General features: G+C 39.7%; 2 protein-coding genes across 3 annotated transcripts in view; one reads left to right on the top strand and one right to left on the bottom strand.

Moving 5' to 3' along the window:
* The window catches only part of LOC134219534 (sensory neuron membrane protein 1-like), an 87,365-nt gene that overhangs the window by 49,976 nt on the left and 23,824 nt on the right, over window positions 1-13,565 (top strand). The window lies entirely within an intron of this gene.
* Window positions 777-13,096, bottom strand: LOC134224478 (tetra-peptide repeat homeobox protein 1-like). The gene is made up of 3 exons (XM_062703840.1): window positions 13,054-13,096; window positions 12,423-12,988; window positions 777-1,645 (listed from the first exon to the last, which is right to left on the bottom strand). Exons 1-3 carry the CDS (start codon window positions 13,066-13,068, stop codon window positions 1,249-1,251), a joined length of 978 nt encoding a protein of 325 aa, XP_062559824.1. The 5' UTR covers window positions 13,069-13,096; the 3' UTR covers window positions 777-1,248.

Here is a 13,565-nt window from a genome sequence, read left to right as displayed (position 1 = left end):
TTAACTCTAACGTGTAATCCGTGTTGTTATACGCCAGTGATACTTGATGTGTGCCAGCAAGTATTCATCAATCGATGTCTTCATTTTATAATTTGGGCTTGATGGTCTCACAACTGGATTCCGAATGGTGGGCTCCATGAACGATGCCATCAAAAACCGATATCAACAGAAATTCGAGAATGTAAATGGAGATGGGTTGGCCACACATGACGAAACAGCGGAGACGAACTCTGTGAGCAAGCGTTGCACTAGAATCCTAGAGCTAGAAATAAAGGAAGTCTACAGGAATCTGACCTGGACCCAGATTAAGTAGCCAAGGATGGTGATCTTTTACGTTGTCCCTAGTGGACCAATCAATAAGCAAAAACTGCCGCTATGAAATGAACAGATAGCGCCACCGTAGACATGTTCTGTCAAACACACTCGAATAGAAATATGCGTATACAGTGGCGCCGTTGTTTTGATGCGGTGAGTGCAAAATGAGTTACCTTGATTGATCCGTTGCGCAGGACACTTTAGTGAGAGTGAGCTGGTGACACGTCTTTCGTAAAGTCATTAAACCATCCGGAGTTATCCGTGTTATGTTTTTCGCTAACTGATGGAGTGCAAGATTCTCCATAGTCGAGAACCACTGGAGGCAAACCCAATCCATTCAGGGCATAAGGGACTGTGAGATGAATTGCAAACTCGAAACAACTTGCTCGTTTCCATTTTCAATCTCCGCCGCCACTCGTGGTGACACTTTGCTAGTACTTGATTGTATTGATTGCATTATGTTATGCTTACCTACCTACCTACTATCTGACTGATTCCTATTTAGAAATAGGTGCTTGACTTGTCGTTCCATGTTCGATTCGATTGCTCAGTTCGTTCTCACTCACGCATTAATGAAAATTGCATCTTAAAAGGGTAAATGTCTGTTCATAAACAAAACGCATAAGACCTAGTTTTGGATCGGGTTGGACCGAAGTCACAGTTTGGGGGCCGTCCACAAATTACGCAAAGCATTTCCCAGCTCGCTCCCTTTCTGCTATCACATTCATATAATTTCGATTTGGAAGCGAGAAAATGTCAGACTTCGTTCTCCTTCTTCTCCCCCCATGAACTTCAGCGTAATCAGTGGAGGGCCTCCTACCTTTGACCATTTGTCCTACGTAAAACTAAAAAAAATCCTACAATTAAGTGACTATTTTGTAATATGAAACGTTGCTCTGGTGCGTGCTGGCCGGTGGTGGTCGAGGCAGCGTTCTAGCCTATGTATTTCTTCAGCCCTAATCCAAGGTGTCCGAGCCCGTGATAGCTGTGGCCGAGGATGGAACCGCTGCTAAGAACTGGACCCCCGCTGAGGATCGGTCCCCCGCTCAGGATGGGACCACCGGGGCTGAGTTCGCCACCCGAGATGATGCCGCCACCGATGAGACCTCCACCGCCGATGATGGGCCCAATCGAGGGTCCAGCCGCTATCGATGGACCATAGGCGGGTAGGATGGGTGCCGGTGCAATTGCAATTGGTTGCGGTGCGGGGGCTGGTAAGGGGATAGCAATCGGTTGAGGCACAGGGATTGGCTGTGGCACTGGAACAGGCTGTGGCACTGGGTATGGCTGGGGAACTGGAACGGGCTGCGGCACTGTCACCGGTACGGTTCTGTAAGAAAAGATTAGAGTTGTTTAAGATTATGTTTAATGGTCAGTTGGGTTTTAATTGAAAGAATCACATATCATAGAAGCAAGTACGTACGATTCTAACTGATTACACAAGGGAATAAAATACAGCGCCAAACTGTAGTGAAAAATAATTTGGATCAATTAATACCCAAAACGGTCAAACACATCTATTCTTTCAAATCAACTCATGATCGAATACGCGTGTTTTAATTACTTTCCAATAGATTTTTGTTTTGTTTTTCAATGTATTTAACTTGAAATATGCTTTATGCAAACCTATGCAAGAGTTATGGAGAAAAGACTTCAAAAATATAAATAGGTGCACGATTTGTTAGTGAAGGTACCTTAAGAGGCTCATCTTACCATCAAACCATTATGTTGCTGTGTACCATTCTCAAAGTTCTATACAAAGTCCGGAAGTCCGGAGTCCAATCCGGAATATGTTCTGCAAGATTCTCTGTAGACCATATTGTCTCTCTATTATTGTGGAGATCGGCGAATTCTTAGAGCACCTTTTTTGGTTTCTGGTTGAGTATTTGTAATCCCCAATCTCGAGTCAGCTGCGGGTACATCGGTTATCCAAACTCACTCTAGTTGTTAAAATAAGATTAACAAAACCGTAAAATGAATTGTAAAAAACAAAACTAAACTATCCGGCTCTGGTACTCCAAATGGCAAATGATTCTGTCTTTCAAATATCCGAAAAAAGTAATGCTGCTGGGAAGAATGAAAACCAGATAGAGCTTCTCATCAAGTCGAGCAGTTGCATCACTCAATCTACCATGTTTTGATATTTTAACGTAGTGCGTAAATCAAGTCATATCGTTAGGCACAGTGGCAGTTGAGTTGACAACATGGTGTCCCTTATCCCACAGTTTTATGTAAGGTGTCAGGCGACTCGTGCCGAGGGGATGCATGATCTGAAATAATTTGTCAGGCCGATAACGGAGTTTGTGGGGTAGCTGGGTGACCCCGCAGGTCGAGAGGAGAAAGCCAGTATCACCCGCAAGAGAAGGTATTGAAGTTCATTCAACGGATTTTGTTATTCTTTTTTTGCCTTTCTCGTACAACAAAGTTGTTTCGAAAGGCTATCATTTCACTCCAATATCGAACTTTTTATAGAAGTCTCGGAGACCCATGGTGTTATATACCAATCGACTCAGCTCGTCGAACTGAAGAAATGTCTGTCTGTCCGTGTGTATGTGTGTGTGTGTGCACACGAAAACCGAAAAACATTAGCCACTTTTTCATATAGTAATTCTTAACCGGTTTTCTCGCAACAAGTTGCATTCGACAGAGGACAAAGCCTTGTTGATCACTATTGAATTTGATAACAATCGACCATTGCGTTTAAAAGTCATTAAGAAAATGGAATCCAACTATATAAGCGCCATATAAGGTTGGTGTCTTGGCTAAATGCGAGAAAGGCAGTATCACTACTCGGTGAATTAAGTTGGGTTTTAACAACTAGAGTAAGTTTGGGTAACCGACGTACCCGCGGCTGACTCGAGATTGGAGATTACAAAAACACAATGAGAAATGAAGAGGTTTTAACCTTCCACAACTCGTTTCAACTTTAATAACACGAGAACTCGCGTGTTGTAAAAAGTACAACAGTCCTAAAATCCGTTATAATGAAGCCAATTCAAATGATATCAACCTGATTTTTTCGGGAAAATAATAAAGGGGATATATTCTCTCATTGAGGACATTTTTTAAGTCCAATGGATCTTCTGCTGGTCTTCCGGAAAATCCGGAACCAACGGAAAACCGGTGAAAATAGTCCATCTTCCCAATAAATGGCGCAATGTTTCTTATAAGAATTCTTAAAACTCTGAAAAAAATCTAGATCCATCTACAATCCCATGCGGCCCTATGAGTCAAGAAAAAAAAATGATTTAGAATTCTCCCACTGTGCGGCGCTAGTGTACATGAAAATACCAGTTTGGTTCGATATCTCGAGATCTATGGGATTTAGGAAATTTCCGTCTTCTACAAAGTTGTTCAAGGATTGGAAACCAATATGTTGAGAAACTGTTAAGTTCAGAATTCAGCCGTAAGGCGGCGCTAGTGTATATGAGTTATTAGTTTGGTTAGATATCTCGGGATCTGTGGGAATTAGAAAGTTGCCGTCTTCTACAAAGTTGTTCGAGGATTGGAATCCAATATGTTGAGAAGCTAATTAGTTTGAAATTCATCCGCAATGTGGCGCTACTGTATATGAGAGATCAGTTTGGTTTGATATCTCAGGATCTATTGGTTTTGGAAAGTTGCCATTTTCTATAAAGTTGTTCGAGCATTGGAAACCCATATGTTGAGAAACTGTTTAGTTCAAAATTGAGCCGTAAGGCGGCGCTCGTGTATATGAGAGATCAGTTTAGTTCGATATCTCGGGATCATTAGGATTTAGTTGTTCGAGTACAGAGAACCAATATGTTGAGAAACTGAAAAATTGATAATTCATCCGCAAGGAGGCGTTACTGTATATGAGAGATTTAGGGATCGGGATTTAGAAAGTTGCCGTCTTCGACAAAGTTGTTCGAGGATTGGAAATCAACATGTTGAGAAGCTAATTTGTTTAGAATTCATCCGCAAGGATGTGCTACTGTATTTGAGAGATTAGTTTGGTTCGATATTTCGGGATTTTTTGGTTTTGGAAAGTTTCTATCTTCTATAATGTTGTTCGAGCATTGGAATCCAATATTTTGAGGAACAGTTAAGTTCAGCATTGAGTCATAAGGCGATGCTAGTGTATATGAAAGATCGATATTTCGGGATCTTTGAAATGTAGAAAATGGCCGTCTTCAACAAAATTGCTCGAGGACTGGAAATCAATATTTTGACAAATAGAATAATTCATGCCGCTTTCTACAACGTTGTTCGAGTACAGAGAACCAATATGTTGAGAAACTGAAAAATTGATAATTCATCCGCAAGGAGGCGTTACTGTATATGAGAGATCAGTTCTTCGATATCTTGGGATCTGGGGGATTTAGAAAATTGCCGTTTTCTACAAAGTTGTTCAGGGATTGGAAACCAATATGTTGAAATATTATAAAGTTTAAAATTCATTCGTAGAGTAGTGATAGTACATGTGAGACCACCAGTTTGATTATATAACCCCGTGATATTAGAGAGTGGCCGTCTTCTTCACAGCTGCTCGAGGATGAAAACCATTATTCTGAAAAACTGTTTAGTTTGGATTACATCCGCTGGGTGGTGATATATGGATCAACCAGTTTTGTTAGATGTCGCAGGATATTTAAAAGTGCCGTCATTTACAATTATTTGGGATTTGAAAACCAATGTGTTCAGAAAAGTGTGTCATATAACTAACGTTTCTGCCTCATACACAGGATGCCTTGGGTTCGATCTCAGGCCCATTTCATTCGTCTGCTTTGTATCTGTTGTATACGTCTTATGTTACAGCAATCACTAGAACAGGAAATTTTCCATTTCCATTTCAATGCTGTACCTTCAACTTGACTAGTCTAACAGTAATTTTTAGTATTGGAAATGCAGGAAAAACTTGTTTCTTACATCCAATTAGAATTCCGTATTTTGCGTTCCTATCACATCCCAACAAAGTTTTTTAGCTGAAATAGTTTCTTTTTGGCCAACTAAGATCAATATCTCTCGAATTTCTAATCATTAATAACTACTATTTAGGTATTATTATGATAGAATTCATTATTCATTTGTTTGCGTAGTACATACATATATTTTTGGGCTATTATTATACCTTTGGCGAAGGTGGAAAACTCTATACAATATTTGATGGTAAAGAGCATTGACTAACTTCCTGGTCATTATTAGAAATGGTTTAGATCTAGGACGAACTGTACAAAACGACCATTCACGGACGTTCCAGATTTGCGGAAAGGTCGTCTGGTAGCCACCTGCGGCCGTTGCACAGTAAGAACTGTGAATTAACCCTAAGACCACCATCAAGAATGTATTAGAAAAAATGCGCCACGTCCAGTCATAGCTGATTAAGACTTTGAAATATCTTCAAGATCACCGTCATAAAGGGTTTAGAAAAAAAAAATGCGCTGTTCTAGGAAAAACTTTCCAAAATCATTATTTCATCAGAGTAATGACTGAGAATTTCATCCAAAATCACCGTCATAAGTGGTTTAGAAAAATTGCGCTGCTCTAGGACGAACTTCACAAAATTACCATTTTTACGGATGTTCCGGATTTTCCGGAAGGCCGTCTGGTGGCCACCTATGGCCATGGGTGAGTGAGAACTGTGAATTAACTTCAAGGTTATTGTCAGAAATGGTTTAGAAAAAATGCGCTGCTCTAGGACAAACTTTCCAAAACGACAATTTTCAGGTTTATAAGAAAGGTCGTCCGATGGTCACCTACGGTTATAGCAGAATAAGAACTGTGGAATTTCTCTAAAATCACCATCAGAAATGGTTTAGAAAAAATTGCGCTCCTCTAGTACGAACTTCATAAAATGGCCATTTTTACGGACGTCCCGGGTTTTCCGGAAGGCCGCCTGGTGGTCACCTGCGGTCATAGCAGTGTGAGAAACGTGTTTTAGCTCAAACATCCCCATCAGAAATGTTTTAGAAAAAATTGCGCTTTTCCAGAATGACCATTTTTACGGACGTTCCGGATTATAAGGAAGCCCGTCTGGTGGCCACCTACGGTTATAGCAGATTAAGAACTGTGGAATATCTCCAAAATCACCATCAGAAATGGTTTAGAAAAAATTGCGCTGCTCTAGGACGAACTTCACAAAATGACCATTTTTACGAACGTTCCGGGTTTCCCGGAAGGCCACCTACGGTCATAGGTGAGTGAGAACTGCGTATCAACTCCAAGGTTATTATCAGAAATGATATAGAAAAAATCGCGTTACTTTAGGATGAATTGTTAATGAAATAAATAAATAATTCATTACTGGTCACTTGTACAGGATCCATAAGTAAAGTAAGTAAGGTCACTTTTCCCAGTGCACCTGAGCCTTTTATTTAGCTATATTTACTCGAGCCTTCTATCGAATCACTTTTATTATCTTTTCAATTGATGAAGAACTATTTTTTTGAGGAATACATGGTGGTTTGGAGCAAATTGGTCAACTGGCTAAAAAGTTATCTCATTTTTACTCAATGTGTTGTATTTTTTACAACGGTGCGAGTCCTGGAAGGTTAAGGTACTAAATTCATTGACTTGGTTTGATGGTGGATTTTGGTTTGGATTTGTAACGCAAGAAAAGCGGCTTAGAAAGCGGATGTGGCCAAGAAGTTAGGTGCCAGTAGAACCAGAGTGTGAAATAATCGAAATTATTTATTTGGTGAAGTCTACCTTTCTTCACTTGTCAGCTCAATACCTCTTGAGGGATGCATACAGGGTAGTGTTCGCTTACTTAATGAGAAGCTGATAGCCAGGACAGTGGACGGATTGTATCCGACACACGACTTGTCTTTTTGACCTTCTACGCCGTACGAGTCTGCCGATGTAGTATCGCTTGTGAAAAACGATGAACTTATCGTTGCCGCAAAAAAAAAACCAAACCTTGTCTTCTAAAAAGTGGTACATGCTGATCCGTATATGTTTAGGAGTTTTCTACAGCGCTGTCTGGATAAAGACAGACTTTTGGAAGAAGCAGAAAGTGTTCAGAAAAAAATATTTTATGCTCTTTTTAGTGGAATGTATTCAACCGTCTAAGACGAGTTTAGCACTCTCCATTTAGTTCCACTACGTTTTGTAATCTTTGCAGATACGCATTTCGACCTCAACTCTGAGGTCGTCTTCAGTGTCTTGTACTTGACTCGACTTATTTAGTCTCCAGTTGGTTGGTTCGATGTGGAGTGTCAGAGAGTGACAGACGAGAAGAACGTTGCCAGAACCGGATGTTGGTGTCGAGAATTTGTTGAATAGCGGAAGCGATGGTGCATTGGTGAACAGAATAAATTAGCTACAATGGACAAGCTATGAAGTCGCCTACACTAGATGAGGTTAGAAAAGCTATTAAAGAGCTGAAAAATAATAAGGCTGCGGGGAAGGACCAGCTGAACTTCTCAAACATGGCAGTGAGCAGTTTTATGAATGTCGAAAATATGGGAAGACGAGGAATTGCCTGCACGCTGGTTGGACGGCCTCATTTGCCCTCTGTTTAATAAAGGGCACAGATTGGAGTGCGCCAATTGCCGAGGAATAACCCCTCTTAATTCGGCGTACAAAATTATGTCCCATATTCTGTTCAACAGATTGAGACCATTTGAAGATTCCTTCGTCGGCGAATACCAAACAGGTTTTCGTGACGGCCGATCAACGACGGATCAAATGTTTACCCTGTGACATAAATTCCGGGAGTACAACTTGCAGACACATCATCTGTTTATTCAAATCGGCGTACGATTCAGTGAAACGGAATGATTTATGGCAAATTATTCTTGAACATGGTTTTCCGGCGAAACTGATACGGCTGATTCGTATAACGTTGGACGGGTCGAAATCAAGTGTAAGGGTTGCGGATGCAATATTGAGTTATATTTTTCATTACATAATTAAAATTATGCCCCATTTTGCCCCTAAATGTATGCACTTAACGTCAAAATGCTCAATTCTGAACCAAAAATCGTCAATAACTTCGTCAAATTGGTAAATGAAAAGAAACTGTCTTCGAAAGATTCATGTTTTTTATTGCGACGGACAACTTTGTAGAACATTTGAAAAATCAAAAAAATATATTGGCGAAAGTATAGTGAAAATCCTGATTTTTGGGGGTGGTTCATAAAAAACGACCCGACTTCTATAGCAGTAGAGCTAAAGTCTATGAAGCAAAATTTTTCGTAGCAAATTTTTCTACAAATTTCTCGGAGACACCAATGATGTATCTTCACAATTGGAGGAGAATCTCCATCTCACTTTTAGGGGGATTAATATTTTTTTTACAAAATAAGGAGTTTAACATACTGACTTTAACACTTCTCCGATGTCACTTAGCCTCTAAAATCAACTTTTCAAGGCCAACAAATTTTCAATCACGAATTCCTGGGTTAGAAAACACTGCATTGTATTGCAATCTTACAATTTTGTATTTATTTTAATACTGTTTCTTGAGCTTGAGCTTGATTGACTGCTCGTAGTTGCTACTCCGTTATGACCAGATCAGTTGTTCTTGCACAGGGAACCAACAGATGTTTGCTTGGGACTAGCACACATCTTCAATGTACAGGTACTGGTGATCCCATTTGTTAGGTCACACTGGCGCCTGCCAGTCAATGCAAGTCAATGCAGGGAAAGGGAAGGAAATAATGATGCAATCACTCGCCCACTGCAAGCCGAATATACCTCTGCACTTACCACGAGTTCATGCGGAATTTGTTGGAATTTTTGGGTTAGGTACGAGTGGCAGAGGTTCGTCTTGGTTAACGAGCTGCCAATGTGACAGATAGGAACTGATCGAATTTCTTATTGGATGTAGGAAACGAGCTTTTTAGTTCATTTTCAATTCTAGCAGCCTACTACTAGAATAGTCAAGTCAAGTATAGAGCATAGAAATGGAAACGGTATGGAAGTCCATTTCCAGTTCTAGCGATTGCTAGAACATGAGAAATATTGAGAAAGATACAAAGTAGAAGAATGGAACGGACCTGGGATTGAACCTATGACCTCCTGTGTATGAGGCAGAAGCAGTAGCCATATGACTACTAAGCCCGTAGTTTGTATTTATTTTTATTTTATTTTAATACTGTTTCTGTATAAAAAGCTTACATTTCAATATTAAATTTTCTTTTATATTAAATCTGCTTTTGTAAACAAAGATTATAACGTCGATTTGACGAATCTGATAGCACTCCCACGGACACCGATACCATCAATACGTAGGCGAAGGCTTCTGCTACCTGTTGATGGTCTTGATTTGCTTGGGAGTGCTATCAGATTCGTCAAATCATTGTTTGAATCTTTGTTTACAAAAGCAGAGAAGTCGTTTTGAAAATTTGGTATTGATTTCATGTATCAGGGTGTCTACTCATCTTTAAAAAATTGCTGATTTTTCCTGGTTTTTTTCAGGTGTTTTACATTAATTTCCAGGTAAAATAAAACGTGGCATATGTAGATTTTAGCAGCAAAGTAATCAATTCAAAAAAGGAAGTATTGCGAAAAATATTTTTTGGTAGCCTCACATAAACAATGTTGTAAATTACTTAAGCAATTCCTCCAGGAATTCCTTCGCAAGTTCACCCAGAAATTGCTTCAGCCATTCAATCAAAATTCCTTCGGGAATCACATAGGAAATTCCTCCAGGTATTCCTCCGGATTTTAAGAATTGCTTCAGAACTACCTCCAGGATTTAGTTTGAAAATTTCTTTGGAAAAACTTTAGAAAACATCTCAAGGAGTTATGCATTTGGTGATTCCTTTACGATATTTCTGAATTTTTTTTAGGCGTTGGTTCGAAAATGTCGCTCGGAAATACTTTTATAACATACTTTGCAGATTTTTTCAGATATTCCTCTAAATTTTTTTTAAGAATTTATTTGGAAATTTGATTAAGAATTCTATCGGAAATTTCTTTGAATTTTATTTCAGCTGTCTTTTAAGAAACTTAAGAAAATGTTATGAAAACTCATAGAGGCTTCTGAATGAGCTCAAGATTCCCAAATTCAGTAGACGCTATGTTGCGAAGGCCGACGGAGGTCCTTCAAAGCTTAGTTGTTTAAGCTACCAGTCTAGCGTACTGAGGGTCGTGGGTTCGAGTCTCATCGAAGGGAAAGTAGTTACCTCCAATACATTTTTTCAAATCATTATCTTCAACATAATGTACATATTCACATATGAGTTTTCATAACATTGTAAATTAATGTCCAAGTCAGGCGGTTTAATCCACGGAATATAGGCAATTAACTTTGATTAAACTGTTCTTAAGAAAATGTTCCGGAAATATGTTTGGGAATTTCTTCAGGAAATCCTTCAGAACTTCTTACAAAAACTCCTTCAGGAAATGTGTATATGCAAAAATATGAGATTGCTGGGTCCATGACGTTAGGCATAAGGACGATAGACATAATACCTTTTTCATGTCGTGGGCTGTTTTTAGGGCATTTTATGCTTAACATCCTTCAAGCCTAACGTACTCATACCTTATGTCCTTATACCTGTTTGCGTGACCAACATCTAGTTTGTGACCAACATCTAGTTTGCCTGGACCTAGCCGCCAAGGTACCGGTACTATAAGGGTCAAACGGCCAAGTTATAGCCTATTCAGATTACGCCATTTATGATCATAAATATCATGACAAACAACAACCTGATGCCATCCTCATACATTCAATCTCAGCTTTAACTTGATATTTATTACGATAAATAATCTAATCGTAATCTGAATAGGCTATTAAGTTTATTGAAGTATATTTTGCAAAATAATTTCAATGGTTACAGTGTCACTAGCGTTCTATTACTGCTTTACTGAAACCTTCGGAACATGCTTCTGATATTCTTTCGAAATTCCTTGCGATTTTTTAGGAACTCATTCAAAAGAATCTTGAGGAAAACTTTAGAAGACACCTGGAAGAGTTTCCGGATATTTGCTTTTAAGAATTCATTGGAAATTCTTCGAGAATCCCTTTAGAAACTCCTTTTGAAAAATCCATTCGGGATTCCTTCAGCTTTTCTTTCAAGAATTCCTTTAGAAGGTTTTCACAAATCACTCTACACTTTCTTTTTTGAAAATTCCTTCAGGTTCCCTTTCGGGAATTTCTTAAAGAAACCATACGAAAAATCGTCCGGAAATTCGTTCTGAAATTCCTCCGGGAATTCTTTTCGATTTTATCTTGGAAATTACTCTAGAAATACTTTGGAAAATTGCTAATCATTCTTATAGACACTTTTTTAGTAATTTCTTTGAAAAATACCTTGGAAAACTGATCCGGAAGTTTCTTTGGAAGTTCCTCCAGGAGTTACTTTTAAAAATCTTAACTAATTTAGTATTTTTTTATTATATTCATAAATAAATTTCCGAGGGAATACTCAGAAGAATTTACAAAGTAATCCCAAATTGATTTCCCGAATAAATTTCTAGATTTCACTAAGAATTGCTTCGGAAATTCTCCAGGAATTCTTATGAAGATGGCAAAACGTTTTTTGCGGAACAACGATCCATTAACGTTCACTACATTTTCAATAGATTTGATTGGTATATTTATTAAAACATTTTGATTGATTTTTTTCATCTTTTGAAAGAAGTTCACTCATGATCACCGGGTATTGAAATTTTCCTGATTATGTCAAGAATTCCCTGATAATTCCAGGTATTTTCCAGGTAGAGAGAAATTCCCTGACGATTCCCTGATTTTCTAGGTTTTTCCAGGTAGTAGATACCCTGTGTATTTAAACCTTGCAAAATACTATATGGCAAGATTTTGTACAATAATTTTTAGATTAGTTTTTTAGGTGTAGAATATTTTGTGTTACACAGACGTGTGAATCACAAGCGGTATCAAGTGTAGGTACAAAGAAGAAACTCTTGAACATCTTAAAATACATGGGAGACTTCAGTGGGCTGGTCACTTAGTGCAGATGACGTGAGAAAGAATTTTGAACTGGATAGAGGAAGGTGAATTTGTGGATGGCCATGATAACGCAGACTGCACATTTTCGATGATATTGTGATCTACAACAACTTGTTGGACTCAGGTTTGCGCCATAATATAACATTTGATCCATAGTTTAATCCATTGTGACACTCATATGACTTAGAAACGGAGATCCAAGATCTTAATAGACTATCGGACTCACCTGGTAACTGTAACTGGGTATGGCTGTGGCACTGGAACGGCCACTGGCCTATCCACTGGCACATGAACTGGATAGGGTCTTGGCACTGGAACTGGCACTGCAACCGGATGCGGTACGGGTCTATCAACTTGCACCGGATATGGAACCTGTACTGGCACTGCTACATGTCGAGTCACGGGAACGGCCACCGGAGTTGGCACTGGAACCGGGACGGGTTGATTTACCGTTGAATGTGTGTGGATGTTTCTGGTAATGGTTGGTTGCAGATTGATGGCTGGTGCAGCAAAGGCAGGTAAGGCAGGAGCCGCTAATGCAGGTGCAGCAGCTATGGCCGGCCCTATAGCCGGTGCAGCGGCAATGGCCGGCCCTATGGCCGGAGCACCTATCACTCCACCGAGCCCATAACCTCCTAAGCCGTATCCACCAAGCCCTATCCCGCCCAAACCATATCCTCCTAATCCGTAACCGTACCCTCCTAGAATGGCCCGTTTCTGTGGTTTAGCAGGAGTTGCCGAGGGCTCGGGATCAGCAGACACCAACACCACCGCCAAGCACGCACTAAGAAACTGAACAAAAGAACGAACGGTAATCTTCAGAACTTTCACTCTCTGTTGAGAATAGAATCACTTACTATGTGCAACTTCATCACTAATCGGAATAAAACTGCCTCACCAGTCGACACCTTCGAAGTACTACTGACTGATGATTATTCGATAAACTACTCCTACTATATATACCAAGAAATGAGATTACTGGAGCACCACCAAAGTCGACCCGTCCGAGTTGGATCCATTACCAGCTTGAGATGAATCATGTAATAGTTTTGGTCCAAATTAGTCCCAGCGCCAAGCGTTGTTGGTTCCAAACTGGGCCGGCAGGGATGACCATAAGTTGCAAGTTTTTTTTTTCAACCTCCCCTATCAGTGGCTTCAAGCGTGGAAAAGCGGAAAACTCGACGTGCGTCAAATCTAGCTGATTGCAGATCACAGTGAAATGCGGGAGAAATCCAGTTGGCACATGAAGTTGCCATTAGACCTCTGTTTCGTTTTCGATTTTCTATTCATGAATCATCGCCCGATGAGAAGCCCGAAAGGGCTTCACTCGTACGCAATTGCCACGGCGTTTCATAACTTCTGATGACAA

Source organism: Armigeres subalbatus, chromosome 3 (genome assembly GCF_024139115.2).
Source record: "Armigeres subalbatus isolate Guangzhou_Male chromosome 3, GZ_Asu_2, whole genome shotgun sequence".
Lineage (NCBI taxonomy): Eukaryota > Metazoa > Arthropoda > Insecta > Diptera > Culicidae > Armigeres > Armigeres subalbatus.
This window is presented reverse-complemented; position numbering and strand designations above follow the sequence as displayed.

Coding starts and splice junctions, on each gene's coding strand:
- LOC134224478 (XM_062703840.1), bottom strand. Junction 1,646..12,422: donor TACCCAGTTACAGTTACCAG/GTGAGTCCGATA, acceptor CTTTTCTTACAG/AACCGTACCGGTGACAGTGC.